At 47.7% G+C, this 17,508-nt stretch overlaps 1 protein-coding gene across 1 annotated transcript in view; it reads right to left on the bottom strand.

Annotated features, from left to right (window-relative positions):
- Nucleotides 1–6,309: 6,309 nt before the first annotated feature.
- The window catches only part of LOC112121873 (ras-related and estrogen-regulated growth inhibitor-like), a 21,490-nt gene continuing 10,291 nt past the window's right edge, over nucleotides 6,310–17,508 (bottom strand). The window contains exons 2-4 of the mRNA XM_026657655.1: nucleotides 13,582–13,638; nucleotides 9,925–9,998; nucleotides 6,310–7,319 (exon numbers count right to left, since the gene is read on the bottom strand). Coding sequence (XP_026513440.1) covers nucleotides 6,834–7,319; nucleotides 9,925–9,998; nucleotides 13,582–13,638 — 617 coding nt within the window. The 3' untranslated portion in view covers nucleotides 6,310–6,833. The remainder of the gene's footprint in view (nucleotides 7,320–9,924; nucleotides 9,999–13,581; nucleotides 13,639–17,508) is intronic.

Raw genomic sequence — 17,508 nt, 5'->3', positions numbered from 1 at the left:
CCGGGAAAATCCGGACGTATGGTAACCCTACCAGATGGGGGAGGGGGAGTGGCTGGGTGGGTGGTGGTGGAATGGCCCGTTTTAACCCCTTTTCTGCCAGCCAGGGGGCAGCCTCTTTATACACAGTGAATTTCCAAAGGGGCATGATGTCTAGAGCAGCCGTTTAATCCCCTTCACTCAATGGACGCTGCTTGACAGGGTGCAGCAGCAGTAAACCAAGGCCTAACGTGGAGACCATTCACTAGCACCCAGGGCATCAGCTGGAAGAAAACTGGGGAAGGGGGCCACATCCTCTCCTCTGGTGGGGGACCCTCTGGTGGGCTAGGAAAGTAGATGCAACAAGCACAGCTGGGGGAGGGAGGTGGGGTGCTGACTCAGCACACTGCAGATGCAACCTCAAGCTGCCCCATCCCGCTGGAAGCCCAGAGAGGTGGGCAGTGCAAACTGGAATCCCCTTAAGGTGCTGCTGCCCCATGTGATGCAGGGGTGAGCTAAGCTCAGAATCTCTCTCTCTGGGTTCCCATGGCCAGTGCTCTGACTGGTAGAGTGCCAGTGGGCTGTTCCTAGATCCAGGGGGAGCTGGGTCCCAGAAGGTGCCCAGAGGGCGGCTAAGTTTGCAAGAGGCCCTTTCACAAGGCGAGGCAAGGGGCTAGAGGGACATTAACATTCCCAGCAGCATGTTTCTGTCCCTGAGAGGCAGGAAAAGCAGGGTAATTGTTTCTGGAGCAGCCTGTCCATAAAACCCCACCCAAGCTGCTGCGGAGGGGGGAAGGGGGGGGAGAGTGATGGAAAATCTCAGCGCCATCCAACTCAGCCCTGAAGGTGACTTCTGAAAGATTAACTGCTGAAAGACTAATGAGAGCTGCTGTGAGGCTGGCCTAGCAAGCGGCCGGCTTGCAGGGGTTGTTCCCAGGCGCAGCCTCACTGCAGCGGGAGGTGAGGCAGCAGCCAGAGCTACTGACACAACCCGAGACTGAGGCTTGTCATCAAACATCAACTAAACCTCTCTCCCCTCCACGCTGCCCGGATCGTCTCACACAGGAACAAGCAGAACAAAGTGGCTGGTCCCCAGGGGACTGGACAGGGCGAGATGACCAGGCCCTGGGGGTGGAGGTAGGCAGTCTGTGTCGCCAGCACCTTTCTGGAATGATGCTCTTGTGCGGCTTTAGGAAAAGTTGACTTTTGCCTAGCTTCTGTCCTGGATTCCCCCTCCCTCCTCATTGATGCACTTTAAAGCACTGAGCAGCTTTTCAGCTGTCAGCTGAGAATTGGCTAGTTTCCAGGGCTTGAGGCTGACCGGCAGTGCCTGGGAAGATTTCTGCCTGCTGGGAGGTGGAGCCCAGAGAAGGCTCTTGGGGGGGAAGAATTCCAGAATCCACCCCCTCCCCCCACCCACCCACGGTCTCTGTTAACCCAAACCCACAACATGACTCATCTTTACCAGCTACCACTTCCCTGCAGGGAGGAGATGGGTCACATTAAGAGGGCATATATAGGGGGTATATATAAGCATCTGCACCTGTCAGGAGGTAGGACTACTGGGCGCGAGCAGCAGGTAGGAGGCCTGAGGCTTGGGTGACAGGTGGAGGGACATCTTCAGGCGCTTTGTGGGTGGGGGTTGTTTTGTTATGGGAGATCGTTTTTGTGGCAGGAGAGAGAGAAGTGGAGGAGCCCGGCCGTTCAGGGCTCAGAGTTCTGGAGCTCTGCTTCAGTGCGCTAAGGATCAACGTTGCCAAGCTAGCGTCTCTCACATGCTGACTGCTTGGCGTGGTGGAAGGCACAGCTCCCTGAGAGTGGGATGGCGAAAGGTGAGATGAGCATGTCCTTTGCCTGCATTACTGTGCACTGATTTAACAGTGGGGGTGTCCCAGGAATGTCATACGGTCTCTTCACTGTGTGTTTAACTAGAGGCTTGTTCCTTTGCAAGGTGCAGGCAGGAATGACTCTCTCGTGTCTGTCCTTTCAGGATCGTTCACCTCCTGATGGAGCTTCAGGAAGGGCCTTCTAATCCAAAGCCCTAGAGCCCTAACAGCAGTGAAAATGAATGGAGAGAGGTTTTCCCACTTCAAATGTACACACATCAAGAATGACCCTGTGAATCCTTTCACACCCTGACTGTGTTCAAATGTAATACAAGTTGCCCAAAATCTCACTGTATACCTATTTGCCTTGCAATAATTGCAGTTAGAAGTGTGGGGGAATCACTGTAGCTCCCCTTTCAGATGGAACCGAGAATTTGCTGTACTATATCAGGTTCTTAATCTAACTTGGTATCGCCCTTGGATTAGGTAGTCAAATGGTCTGATCTAGGACAGATGTGTCTAATTCTGCAGGCTGCTGCGTCTAGGCGAATGTACCCATTTCTCACCATTTTGCTACGTGCATCCAGCTCACGTTTTAGAAAGACAGAGGCCCAAAGGTCTTTCTTCCCGCCCCATATTGCAGCAAAAACTCACACTGAAGGCAGCAAGAATTGCAAACATATCATGAGAGAAGAACAGAGCCCTGTGTGAATGACCAAACTGGGTCATCTGGTCTGCTGAAAACCCTATACAAGTAAAAGCAGCAGAAATTAAGGCTTCTTTTGTCTGCACTGCCGAATGGTCCACTCCAGGGACACTGGGGCAATTTTCACCTTCTGCTGAAGAACTGAAACAGGATCACACATTAAAACCAGTAGACGTTATCCCAAAAGAATTGATTTCCTGGGTGTGGGGTTGGCACTGGTGAATTTCACACCTGCCCATTTCTGGGTTAGAGGAGCGAGAACAAAGAGACATCTGCTCCGGCTCTATAATAAACAAGCTGTGTGCGATATTACTACATACATTTAGAGAGCAACCACCACCATGCTATCCCTGGATAGAGACAGCAAAGAACATTGTCTCAGCAGCAGGCATGCAAAGTAAAGCCCGTCCCTTAGAAAGACTAGAACCCAGGCTGTCAAAGGCCAAAGCTTTACCCAGCAAACCAGACACAGTTGTTCAAGTTGAGTTTTATTATAACAGAATGCAGCTAGTGTACAGTTCAACAGTCGACTAGGGTTATTTCTTTGAGAGAAACGCAAGTCATGTTATTTACATCACAGATCTTTAGCAAATCCATCACACGTAGCAAAGCTATATTCTGGAAGGAACAGTCCTATACTCGCAGGGGGGATAGAGAGAAGGGGACTCAAATCTCTAATTTCTATGATTTAGAAAGCCAGGAATATGTTTTGAAAGCCCTCATGTGTGAAGACACTGGAAGAGATATTGCTAGCTGGAAGCCGAGCACGTGTTGATGGCTGTCTGCTCCCTAATGAGGCATTTGTTCATGAAGACAACAGTTTTGTCAGTGGGATACAAAAATTCTGTACATCACAGCAGGGACCATAGAGATCTCTCCACCCAGCCCGCAACAGCAGATTTCGCTCCCTGATGAGCATGTCTGAACTGGTACCTTTTACAAAGATGGGACAATTAATAACTAGACAAAGAATCAGTTCTTCTGTGCATCAGCAGATTCCTCTCTCTGCTCCATTTAATCCACATTTAGAATTACCAGCCCAGATGTTTGGTCTTCCTCATATACACTGAAACCTCTTCCACTGGATGTCTAGTGTTCTGTTCACTGTTCAACCACGCTATAAAGCAATGCCATTAAGATGGAGTAATCCCCACAGAGATTAATATTTCACTGGCTCCTAGGATCAATGAGTGTGGTTACCAGGTGACTGTTAGCACAGATTTCAGTAGGGGTCTCACTGGAAATGTCGTCTCCTTGATTTGCGATGTGCAGTAACTCAAATGCATTCTACAGAGACTGGCAGTAGAGGAGAGTACACACATACTGGCTTCTAAGAAAATTCAGCAGGGAACAGATGGTGCTTAAAATGAAAAATCCTCTTGGATTGACAGAGTCCCTTAACAGGCCTAGGTCTGGAGACATTAGCTGCAGATCCTGTACAAATATTCTGTTCATCAGAAGTGATATGGAAATTTAAATCAAATGCTAGATTCATTAGGAATGTGCAAGAAGCCTGTATGCCCCTCCCCTAGGAGATGGAGGACCCAAAGTGAGACAAAGAACACAAGATGCAGAGATTCAGCAAAGAGTGCAGCAACCAACACAAGCCACCCGACCCACATTAAAATGTGCCTGGTTCTTTTAGGCTGAAGTGGGACAGCAAAATCTGAAAGCTTTGCCTTTCCTGGCCTAAGATGTTATTTACTGTGCTATTTAAAGGACACTCTCTCAAGTAGCTTAAACCAAAAATGGTTTCACAAAACCTGGGATTAATAGGCATATTTTTAATACAATGCCACTGTAAGTGGTTTTCTCTTTTACATTTAAACATTTCTCTGTGGTACAAGCCGCACGGTCAGTGCCTGACAGACAGGAAGGGAGACAGCTATAGTTTAAATGCAGAAAAATAAAGCAGAGGGAACATTCACTTTCTATAGTCGAGGTGTCACTAGTAATTAGTCGGTAACGTTGGGATTGTAACAGCTCAAACAGGCCACTGAACAGCCAGCAAATCTATTTTATGTATCAAATCTATCTACTTATATGGCCCCCATTACTGGGGCATAGGAGCATCTCACCATCTTTAACATCCTCACATCACCCCTGCGAGGTAGGGAAGTGCTATTATTCCCATTTCACAGGTGGGACACTGAGGCACAGAGAGATTAAGCTTTTTGCTTAAAGTCACACAGTCTGTAGCAGAGCAGAGCATTGAACCTAGGTCTCCTAGGCAAGCACCCCAACCACTAGACCATCCTTCCTCTCATAATCACACACACACACCTTACTATCAGAATGCCTTGCCCCCAGCCCTATGGAGAGCGACGGCTGGATTCCCATCATGCAACTCTCACAGGGATATTGCCAACTTGAAAATCCCATTTCTGTCTCAAAGTTATCCCTTATTATTGTTACAAGTGACACCTAAGAACACTCCATGTGAAAGAGATTCCAGGAAAGTGTTGGTCTTCTCAGGTTATTTCACTTTGTGCATAGTCTGTTTCACTGATTTCCTGTATAGCTGCTAGTCAGTTTCCCCAGTTTCTGTGAATCTTTCAGACAGCCATGAGAAAGACAAAAATTGTAAACACTACCATAGAAATAGGATGGAAAAAACCACACAGATTGGCAGGGAGAGCTCCGGGTAGGCAGGGGTAGGGCACCAAACTGCTTTTAACTCCTATTTTGAAATCAACTCAATTTTAAACTGATGGCACCCCTTTAAATTTTGAATCCATTTGGGGGCTGGCACTTTTCACACAGACTTTGTTTTTCTTTTCTCACTTGATTTATTTTCCTCAGAGTGTAAAAAAAAAAAAAAATGAATAAAAAAGTCTAGAGAGCTGTAAGAGGGAAAACAAGGTCCTTTGATAGTTTCTCCATCATCCGAGCTAGAGACATACATCTAAGACAGAGGTAGGCAACCTATGGCACGTGTGCCAAAGGCGGCACGCGAGCTGATTTTCAGTGGCACTCACACTGCCCGGGTCCTGGCCACCGGTCCAGGGGGCTCTGCATTTTAATTTAATTTTAAATTTTAAGCTTCTTAAACATTTAAAAAACCTTGTTTACTTTACATACAACAATAGTTTAGTTATATATTAAAGACTTATAGAAAGAGACCTTCTAAAAACGTTAAAATGTATTACTGGCACGCGAAACCTTAAATTAGAGTGAATAAATGAAGACTCGGCACACCACTTCTGAAAGGTTGCCGACCCCGATCTAAGACATTTATGACAGTCAGAAATAAGGCTCTTTCCTCTATACGGCCACATGATCTCTGTGTCAGTAGGCTCCCCATGCCCACCAAAGTAGTCACTCAGAGGATCTGTGTGCCATGCTGAAGGGAGCAGGCTGCAGGTGGAGTGAAACATTCAGTGCTGAGTGTTTGCGTGCAAGTCTTTGAGAGTCAAACTGAGCTGGTGGGGTCACAATGGTGTGATCTCCAAGGCACTAAGGGCTTCATTCTGCACCACTGCAGTCAATGAGAACTTTGCCATTGATTTTGATGGGTGCAGAATTAGGTCCTAAGTGAATGTGGGAAATGGGGTGGGGGCAGGGAATGCTGGAAACACTTTGAAGAAGTTTGCCGAAGTGGGATCTGGCTACTTTCCTGGCTAGTGGCATCCATACACCAACAGCTGTACGTAACCACAGCATCCAGTGTTGGCCATCGGTAGAGACAGCAGACACGGCTGGCCGGACCCTTGGTCTGACCTGCTTTGACAAATCCAACGTACGCTATTTGGCCTAAATTATGGATGTTGTGTTCATGGAATAGAGAGATCAATAGCCAGGCAGAATGACAGCATGTGCTGTGCAAGCTTCCTGCCAATTCTACCAATGCATCTCGATTTTGCCCTATAGCAGACCCTGGTAACCATGGTCTGGGCGCCCACACAAGTCTGCACCTCAGTCCTAGCCTGCAGTGCCCCCAAACCTCTCCTGAGCAGAGCCTGCCAATTGTGTTAAATTCAGTGGCAGTTTGTGATGTTCACAGAATGGGGATGGGGAGGAGGAGGGAGACCCTCCCAAATGAGTTTTCACTGCTGAATCTAAGCAAGGAAGTAAACCCCTGGGCTTTACAGGTGAATGGCTGATGCACCAACCCCACTGAGCCACACACCTCTTGCTAATTCCCTGTAGGAAGCCAGCACAGATCTGCACTGTGACCTTCCTGGAATTCAGATGCCTGAAAGGACCCACCCTTGCAACATACAGCGCTCTCTAGACTGGGAAGGTGAGCAGCCTGCAGCCTGTCCATTGCCAATCCGGGCTGCTCCGGGGCACTGTTCTCTCCCACACCCTGCCCATGTGGGGGCTCACTCCGGTATGTAGTCCCTGAAGGAGTTGAAGCTGAGGCTCCGGCCACCAGAGTTCAGGGTGGAGTTGGCATGCATCTTTGGAATCTTTTCCATCAGCTTAGACACGGCCCTCCTCTTGAAGGAGCCCGGGGAGAAGTGCCCCTGTCTCATCAGCTCATTATACAGGGTGTTGAACACCACCACGGTCTCGTCGTAGCTGTCCCTGGTGGAGATCTCGTAGAAAGGATGCTTCAGGGCTTTGGAGAGGTTCTCACCATCCTCACAAGACACCATCCGGTCAAACTGCAGGTCCTTCTTGTTGCCAACAATCACCACGGGCGGCTGGTCACTCCCACAGCTCCGCTTGGGGCTCGAGTGGATGTGGTTGATGAGGAAGCACAGCCTCATGACCTCGTCGAAGCTGCACCGGTCGGTCACAGAGTACACCACGGCAAAGCCGTCGCCCCACTTGATCTTCTCCTCGATCTGCAAGGAGTCTTCCTCCTAGGGAGGGGAGAACAGAAATCACAGCATCACCACCCGAGGCAGCTTTTTAATGCAATGAGCTCAAAATGTTTTACCAGCATTGGACCACCTCCTGCTTTCGCTCCCACTGGGGTCAATGGTAAAACTCAACAGTGCGCAGTGCCCTGTAATACCATTCTGGGGTATCAGTGCTGATTCGAGGCCGAGGGGCCACCAACATCACCTCTTGCAGAGTGGTCATTGGAGGCTGACCATCTAAGCATTGACCCAGTGTGACCCAGCTTAGCTTGTGACATCGGATTGGCAGCAGGCCATTGTGCAGTAATAATTAATTTACAGGCAGCCATGCCAGAAAGCCGCTGGGCATCTGTCATAACTATAAAGGGAAGGGTAACAGCTCTCCTGTGTACAGTACTAAAATCCCTCCTGGCCAGAGACTCCAAAATCCTTTTACCTGTAAAGGGTTAAGAAGCTCGGGTAACCTGGCTGACACCTAACCCAAAGGACCAATAAGGGGACAAGATACTTTCAAATCTTGGGGGGGAAAGGCTTTTGTGTATGCTCTTTGTTTTAAGGGGTTGTTCGCTCTTGGGACTGAGAGGGACCAGACATCAATCCAGGTTCTCCCCATCTTTCTAAACAAGTCTCTCATATTTCAAACTTGTAAGTAAAAAAGCCAGGCAAGGCGTCTTAGTTTTACTTTGTTTTCTCAACTTGTAAATGTACCTTTTACTAGAGTGTTTATCTTTGTTTGCTGTACTTTGAACCTAAGACAGAGGGGGGTCCTCTGAGCTCTTTAAGTTTGATTACCCTGTAAAGCTATTTTCCATACTGATTTTACAGAGATGATTTTTACCTTTTTCTTTAATTAAAAGCCTTCTTTTTAAGAACCTGATTGATTTCTCCTTGTTTTAAGATCCAAGGGGGTTTGGATCTGTATTCACCAGGAGTTGGTGAAAGGAAGGAGGGGGGAAGGGTCAATTTCTCCTTGTTTAAGATCCAAGGAGTTTGGATCTGTATTCACCAGGGAATTGGTGAGAGGTTTCTAAAAGCTTCCCAGGGTAGGGAATGGTGGCAGCGGACCAGAACTAAGCTGGTAGTTAAGCTTAGAAGTCCTCATGTAGGCCCCCACACTTGCACCCTAAAGTTCAAAGTGGGGATACAGCCTTGACAGCATCTTAACAGGAAATAACTAAACATGATCACGATGCAACATGCCTCTCGCAAACAACCCTCCACAGCCGTTAGCAAATCAAAGAGTCTGTGTGTGTTCTCGGTGCCTGCGTTTACTCTAGCTCCGTAGCCACATGGTCCCTCAAGCTCTATGTGTGGCTTGTGTTTTCATCCTCCCTAGTCTAGCCACAATACTGCTGCTATAGGGCTTGAGCCAAGCCCACTGACGTCACTGGAAAGACGCCCTTTCATGTCTGGGGACTTTGGGTCAGGCCCCAAGCCACCTTCCTCACCCACTGCTCTGACCACGTCGCCTTCCTCCTCCCCAGCCCCTGCACTGGCTTCCTGCCTTTTACCACATCGAGTTCAAGGTCCTTGTCCTCCCCTTCAAGGCCCTGCATAATCTCACTCCCGCCCACAACTCCACTGCTATTTCCTCTTCCTCTCTGCATTCCTCAAAATCACTTAGTGTTGCTGCCTCCTTGGTCTCCTTTGCCCACCCTCTGGCTTTCCCCTCCCCTTCCTTTGCTCTGTATTCAGAGCAGCCTTCCACCACTGGCCAGCCATAGGGCCCCCCCTCTGCCCTTTCAACTTCACCTCTGCTGCTGCTGAGCTGTTGCCTGGCAGGGACGGGGGCTTCTCGTCCTGTAAAGTGCAATGTACATTTACAGCATGCTGTTAAAAACAGCAGCAATGCCCAACGGGGTCAGGAGGTTGGGTTAAAGTGGTAAGTATATCTGGGTAAATGTAGACAGGCTGGTCTTAGGTAGCCTGCCTCTGGCTACCCAAAGTGGGGTTATGTGTCCCTCAGCACAGGGGATCACTCTTCTCTTCATCTGTGGGTATTGGATATTTCCAAACACTGCAGATAAAATGGGGCTGTGTTGTACGCAGCAAAAGAAAAGAGAGAATATCAATGGGCAACTACGAATTATGTGGCTGAAATCCCATCAAGGGGTTCTGGTGAGGTCAGAAAGCACAGAAGCAAAGCTGGAGTCCCCCAGCGCATCCCTCCCCCGTGCCCCAAGATGGAGTCACAGCCTCACCATTCAATATTTCACACATGGGAGAGAGTCCTGGATCTCTGTCTGGCATAAGTGCTGCTTTCAAATCTCTTCTTCCACTGGTGCTGGCTTCCTACGCTGTTCCAGTCAGTGCCCCTCCCTGCCACCCTGGTCTGCTGCTGTCAGATGGCCTTTGCTGGGACCGTTCAAGTGACTGTCCAGCAAGTGCCAACACTAACTGGTTAAGCCTCATAACACAGAGATGTGCACCAACTACCTCTCAGGGCAGCTGCAGCACATTCCCAGCTGCAATCCATCTGTCCTAACGCACGTATGGGGCCAACAACACCACCACAGACTGAAAAGACAATGCTCCACCCGTGGGACCATTTCTGGTTAGTATTTTCTGACATTGATTGCCCATTAAGCGGTGACCGTGACCGTACCTGTCCTGCTGTGTCGAGAATCTCAAAGTGCACCATCTCCCCATCGATGACAGCCGTGTGTCTATAAATCATTTCTGTAGGAAATAAAGATGCATGAGAACTCCCTGATCCCTGCACAGAGCATGAGTGGATTCCACTCCGCACAGTCAGGTAAAGAGCTAAATGAGAAGGCACAGATGACACAAAAGGGGGACTCAGAAATTCTCTGCTCACTGAAAAGAGTCATCAGCCTGCCCATGACACAGTAACTGCTTGATGCACCAAACTGAACAGGCAGACTCTGAGCCCACTCTTGGTGCCCCCAAAGCTAATGGGGACTTTGCCAGTGACTTCAAAAGGGAACAGGGTCAGGACCTCTCCTAAAGGAAACACTGTCAGAGCGCAGCCTTCTCAGTAAAGAAAACATGACACACAGAAGTGAACAGTGCAAAAAGCTGCCATTTTTCCTTCCACACATGGTTCTCATATCAAACGCCCAAACCTCCCCTGAGTTTAGCATAAGCAGGTTCTGACAAGTCTTATTAGTTCATCTTCACCCAAGGGCATCCCTCTGTTGTCTGAGATCTAGAAGGTGATAACAGAGCGTGTTGGGTCAGAGGAAGGGACTTGCATATCCTGTACAATCTTTTTATACATAAATCTGTTTGTGTGGCATGTGTTTTGGCAACACTTTCCTAGCTCCTTTTCCTATTTGTCAAAGAAATCTGTGTTTTAAAGACTGTTTTCTCTCTTGCAACGCACCTTTGCCCCCAACCCTTCGCCACGTCCTGCGGGGAAGTCAAAAGGCTAGATTTCTGTTGTCACAGCTAATTCCGTGACAACCAACTGTAATGCCACAAAAACAGGACAGTGATGCCACTACAGGATCAAGCAGCCCTGGCACTTAAGTAGGGTGACCAGATGTCCCTATTTTATAGGGACAGTCCTGATATTTGGGGCTTTTTCTTATATAGGCTCCTATTACCCCCCACCTCCTGTCCCGATTTTTCACACTTGCTATCTGGTCACCCTACACTTAAGGGAGAAAAGCTCTTATTTCAACAAACACAGGTATCTTCAGTAACAGCCATGGGAGCACAGAAGCATCTCATTCAAATCTCATTCCTTTATGCCCACCTGTCAATGCCCTCGCCCCCAAAAGCCCTGACTACATTAGAGAGTAATATCAATGTGTGTCTATAATCCAATTGATCTAACTCCTATTGCGTTTGTCTACACTAGGGTGACCAGATGTCCCGATTTTATAGGGACAGTCCTGATTTTTTGGGGCTTTGTCTTATCTAGGCGCCTATTACCTCCCACCCCCTGTCCTGATTTTTCACCCTTGCTGTCTGGTCACCCTAGTCTACACTGTAAGCGCAGCACTGTTGGAAGGTTTTGCCTTACATCCAGAGTAGCACTGTTTTGTATTGGTTGTGATATGCCACCTTCTGGGTATGGGTCCCGGAGTTCCCGGCACTCCTCCCTGGTGTGCTGCATTCTGGGTAATTTTTCTGCAAGGACTGGTGCAGCTTGGGATCGCAGTGGGAGAGCTATCTGCACTGATTTTTTTTTTCCATTTTCAGCAAATGGAAAGTTGAACCATCCATGTGAGATTCCTGTGGTGCTTCTAAGTCCTCTGGAGATGGATCCCATCTGCCCCAAACTAGCCCCACACGTGGCCCTGGCCTCATATGCAAGGCCATTGAGCCAGGGACACAGACAAGGAAGTAAAGAAAAAAATCCAAGCCACATCAGCAGACTTTGTGCCGTTGGCAATGCAAGGGTGGGAGAGACAGCAGTGATCAGTGGTTACAGACTTCTAGGAACAAAAGGGATAGGAAGAGAATGAGGGCGATTTCATTGCCAACAAAGAGGGACTTAAAAGCTATAAGAGTCCTTTCAAGCTATTTTTAAAAATAATTTATTTTAATACTGCTGTTCAGCCCCACTGGCGCTGCTAATCCACACCCTCTAGCTTGCCTACATTCCGACTCATATTACACACAAATAGGATAGGAGGAGATCTTGCTTTTCTAAACAAGAGATAAAAGTTGCACTGATGCTTGTATCTGCACTGGTTTTTCGACATAAAATATGGAGTGAAATGCTTAAAGCCTCACTAATATCTCCAGGAAATAAATCCCACAACATCTTGCTTAGCAACAACTCGGGGGGGGGGGAAAGGAAGAGAGAGAGAGAGAGAGCGCGCTATCTCCAGGATTTCTCTTCCCCATTCTTTATTAATAGAAATATGTGTATGAAAACAGGATATTTGCCCCTCCAGAGTCTATATCTTCTTGCTTCTGATTCCAAGAGACAGCATGGTCCAGTGGATGGATCATAGGGTGGACTCAGGAACACAAGTGTCATGGGAGCTGCTGGATACTTGGGACTTTTAAAAATCAGGCTCTTACTTGGGAGACTACAGATTTAGGGGTCTACCTTTAGGTGCCAAGGTTTGAAAATCTTGGCTTTGAATGCTATTCCTGCTTCTGCCATTGATCATTGGGATAATACTTGCCTATGTACCTTGTGACAGGTTGTTGTGGATGTTAATTAATGTCTGTCAAGTGCTATCAAGGCTGAGCATTATTTCCCATTTGTTGGTGTCGTTTTCTGGTTTGTGACATCGCAGCTGTTGAGTCTTTGACCCTGCCCCAGTGACTGTAACCTTTTCCTCTGGCTGCCCAAGTCTGTTCACACAGCTGCTAAAGCCATCTTCCCTCCCAGCCCACCTGCTCCTGTCCCTGAATCCCTCCATTGGTTCTGCACAAAACTCCACTTCATCCTCACCTTTAAGCTTTGTTAAATCTCACCCCCACTTACACCTCTGCTCCCAATCCCCCTAGGTTCCGGTGTTCTTCCCAGTCCTCCTCATTTCCCTTTCTCCCCTATTCCTTTCTCTAAGTCTCAGACTTTCAGGCACACTGACCCCCTCCTGCCCCGTTTCTCCTGTCTTATTTGGATTGTAAGCTCATTGGGGCACGGAACCAGCCACATTTTCCACAGCACCAGGTATATTTACGGCACTGTTTAAATATTTGGTAACGTTACAGAGAGCAACTCCAAGCAAGGGAATAAGCAGCAGGCAGAGGGGAACTCCCAAAGGAAAACAAATTTACTTTTGTACTAAACATCTCTAGTCTTAACAAACGTGGGAAGCAAACTCAAGAAAGTACAGGACGGACAGGGAATTAGCAGGGTTGTTTGATCTGAGTTTTCCACTAGGGATCAGCCATTTCTTCAATGAAATGCAGCAAGGCTGAGAAATTTCCAGGACACCCCCCCACCCACCAAAAAACCCCACACTTGCACATGAAAACACTGTCCAGTGAATAACATGGACTCAACAGAATGACCTACATTTACAATGACTAGTGGTTTTTGGGTGCCCAACCTGACACACCATTCAGTGGGCCTGATTTTCAGAAGGAGGGTGCTCAGATTGGACACACCCAAATACGAGGGCATTGGAAATCACTCGGCCCTTTTGGCTCTGTGCGCCGAAAGCCTCTCTCCCCAAAAAACAACCCTGAGGCCAAACTGCTTCCGGATTACTAAGCTTATATTTAATAGAGCAGTTACTATTCTTTGTACAGCATCTAGCGCGATGGAGTCCCTCAGCCCCACCGTAACACAAATAAATAATAATAATATTATTAAATACTTGCTTACCTAGAGTAGGGTCATAATCCCCAATGAATCTCTTGGTGATGAATCTCACAGTGAGAGCTACTGGAGAAAAAAAAAACACCCCCCCCCCCCCCCCAAAAGTCAGTTGTGATCACCAAAGCAAACTCAGTAAAACACTGATTAACTGAGACAGGAGGGCTCTGATGAGTTTGCTCCTCTCTGGAGTGAGGACACCCTCCAATCCGGAGCACAGGCTGATGGCGGCATGCCCTGCTGGGCGCTGCACAAGCAGTGGGAGGAGGTTTTTGATCCCAACCAGGTATACTAGTACCTAGGTTGTGAGCCAGTCAGGATCTCTGAAGAAGCTACTCCAAAGCGTAACCATGAGCATCAATAAACATTGTGTAACAAAAATAGAAAACAGTCTCTCTCCCGCACCTGGCAACGCTGCCACCTGAAAAGCTATGGGGCAGGGGAGAGCATATTAAAATGGCAGATTGGCCAAGACCTACTTCCAGTATGCTGGGAGTCTGAAGGCTGAAAACTGCAAGACTTACAGTAGACAGACTGGAAAGGATCTGAGGGTAACTTTACATTGACCAGCAAGCAGTTCTCTGCCCAAATCCAAAGTCGGGACTTGCCAGTGTGTGAACAGAAGAGCAGAGACAGCCTGACTGGGCCTCTCTGCACTCTGATTACCAGAGGAACTAACTAGAACTAAGAGGTAGCCTAGCTGCTTCCAACAGAGAAGTTCACAATATAGCCAACAGTCTGTTCTCCTGAGTGGTGGATGAGAACTGAGTTGGCATTGCTCAAAGTTGTTTTTATACAGGAGCCACTTTACAAACACAGATCCCCAGAGCAGAGGTCAGATGTCTTTCTAAAGGATATGCTCTAGTTCAATCGCAGATTGCTGGGCTGAATGCAGGAGTCCCTGGGTATAATTCCATAGCTCGTGCAATTCAGAAAGTCAGATTGGATGATCATAACGGTCTTTTCTGGCCTTAAAATCTATTGAAAGTATCTAACCACACAGATGGACTAAATACTGGCCTAACTTACACCCTGGGCAATCCTATTGATTTCAGTCAGAAATGTATTTATGGGGTGCTTCATAGTGCTTCTCTTAAGCCTTGCATTTGTGCACAAATATTTCCCTCACACCCAGATGCAATATCAACAGAAAATGAACCTGAGTCAATATACAGCAGTACAGTGGCATTTGACAAGTTCCCTAAGAGCAGAGAGATCACAGAGACCCAGAGCTTTTGCTTGTCAGCAATTTCACATGCTTGCTATTTCAACACCCGGTCCAATAGTGCAGGTCACATTTTAAAATAACATTTCATAGCTAACCCTGAGGAGTCACATTGATTTCAATGGAGAGAGGTTTTCACCCACAGATTTTTAAGACCAGAACAGACCATTATGAGCAATCTAGTTGACCTCTTGCATAACACAGAATTTCACACAAAAACTCCTGCCCTGAATCTTATACTTTGCGACTGAACAAGAGCATATAATGTAGAAGCAGTCAGAGACTATTCTGGTGAGCACTCTAAAATACAGGTCATCGTAATCCAATATGCTTTTCTGTATGTGTGATACTTGCAAACAGTGCTTTGTGGCCCCGATCCTGCGTGTGCTTAACTTTATGCACAGTGAGTAGCCCAAGTGACTTCAGTGGGGCTATTTATTGCGCATGAAGTTCAGCATGTGCTTACGCTTTGGCAGGACAGAGGGATCTTGATGTATCACATCAGCCTAGATGACATAACTGTGCAGATATCCCGCCCTTCCTGGAGCAATCTGATGAATTTCCAATACTGTTTATTGCACGTTTTAGTCTCAAGTTAAATATATCAAACGCAAATTGTATCATCTTGTATATTCACATTCAATAGGTCAAAGGCTCAGCACCACAATAGTTGTAAAATGAGACAGCACCACCACATTTGTATTTTATTTAGGAAATTAGAGGAGCTTGGCAAACAAAGGGGGGGGGGGGGGAAGATAGTTCAAAGCTAGGTTCTACCTATACTCGGCAGTATCCTTTTAAAATGAGACGTACAACGAAACGACTATTAAAAAATATTTACGTTTGAGAACGTAGTGGAGGGTGGGGAAGAGCAAGACAGAAGGGCCAATACAAGGAACAGCTTGAAATGTAGCCCAGACCCTTTCTCCTCACTCTCTTGTTTGCTGTCACTTACCCCTCACATGCCACACATATGCTGCATTTATGCCTGGGAATGTCTATCCCCGGCATAGGGCAGGGATGTTGCTTTAGCACGACCCTTCCCTACCTAGGCTTCAGAGGCCAAGCTCCAGCGCGAGCTGCACCTTCAAAGCACTATCTGCACAGCTTTCTTTAGAGCATCAACCCCAACCCCGCTAGCCCGAGCCTGTGGACCCAGGCTGGGAGGCTTGCTCCTGCCCACCCCAAAATGCTACGTAGGCCCCCAGGGGGAGTTTGCTTTAGCCCTTCACAAATAACTGGATGGTGGCTGTGAAAATGTCTTTTTTCCCTTTTGTATTTCCCAATCAGGCAGGCCCGGAAGCAGTAACAGAGATCAAATCGTTCAGTCAAGGGCATTGGGTGGGAACAGCCACAAAAGAGGAATGTACACAATTAAACCATTCTATCCAAGCATCCAATCTCCCTGCGCCAGGGGGGCAGGAGGCCCAAATCCTTTGTGTCCAATTTAATGCTCAATTGAACCAGGACAAAGCCTAATGCTGGAGCGCTGGGCCAGTAGTTCCATCCCAACACTGCATCTGCCTACTGCTTAAATTTGTAATGAAAGAGGTGCAAGGGCTCAAGCAATTTTTTTATATTCATAACTGACGCAGCAAACCCGGAGGTGCCTGGCTATGAACTGCCAAGCCCAGAGGTGCCAGGGCTCAGCCCTGACAGGCCCTGGCACAAATTAAGCATTGCATATGCCCCTTTCTCCCTTCCTCTGCCATGGAAAAGTACTGGCTTGTGTCGTATCTTCCACATTTGCTCTGAGCAAGCCAGACTAACCCCAAAGCAGCCTCGAGAAAGGAACAATCCTCGAGGGAGGCCACCCAAATGAAATGACAGGCTTGTAAAGGCGAAGTACAGCGGGCTGGGAACTAAATAAATGCCTCTTCAGAGTTGGCTGCAATGGGTTACTAGGTGACAAGGCTAGTCTCCGGGTGAGGCAGATGTCCTCTGGAGATTCCTAGAGAAATCCCCTCTCCAGCGGTGGGGAGAACCAGACCCTTGCTCACCTGCTTACACGGATCGAGGAGGCTCAGTTGGCTACAGTCCAGGAGCATTCGGGAAGGAGGAAAGGCTCTTTGTAAAAAGTGAGCAATTGCAGTGCTGAAGAGTCAAACTCTGCCTTTCGCCATAGAACAGGGGCAGGAGCAGCAGCTGAGCAAGCTTTTCCACCCCACCCTACCAATGTTCCTCTTCCCTGACCTGGAAGGATAAGCTGTGAGAGCGCAGTTTACTATAGAGTCCAAAGGTTGACTGGACATGGACACTCAAGAGATGTCTATCATCTCAGTGTTTCTACTGCAATGTTGATTCCTGTCTACTAGGAACTTGACTGAGTGCATCAAACAGCCAGCAGATGGCAATCACTCTTCCACGTGATGGGAAGGCAAACATCTATGCCAGGGATAGGCAACCTTTCAGAAGCGGTGTGCCGAGTCTTCATTTATTCTCTTTAATTTAAGGTTTCGCGTGCCGGTAATACATGTTAACGTTTTTTAGAAGGTCTCTCTCTCTAAGTCTATATTATATAACTAAACTATTGTTGTATGTAAAGTAAACAAGGTTTTCGAAATGTTTAAGAAGCTTCATTTAAAATTAAATTAAAATGCTGATCTTATGCCGCCAGCCTGCTCAGCCCACTGCCAGCCTGGGGTTCTGTTCACCTAGGCCTGCAGTGGGCTGAGCAGGGCGACTTGAGGTCAGGGCAGAGGGCTGGGGGG

The sequence above is a fragment of the Terrapene carolina genome, unplaced genomic scaffold (assembly GCF_002925995.2).
Source record: "Terrapene carolina triunguis isolate 2854851 unplaced genomic scaffold, T_m_triunguis-2.0 Scaffold261, whole genome shotgun sequence".
NCBI lineage: Eukaryota > Metazoa > Chordata > Testudines > Emydidae > Terrapene > Terrapene triunguis.
The sequence above is the reverse complement of the archived record's forward strand: the minus strand, read 5'-3'. Positions and strand labels throughout refer to the sequence as shown.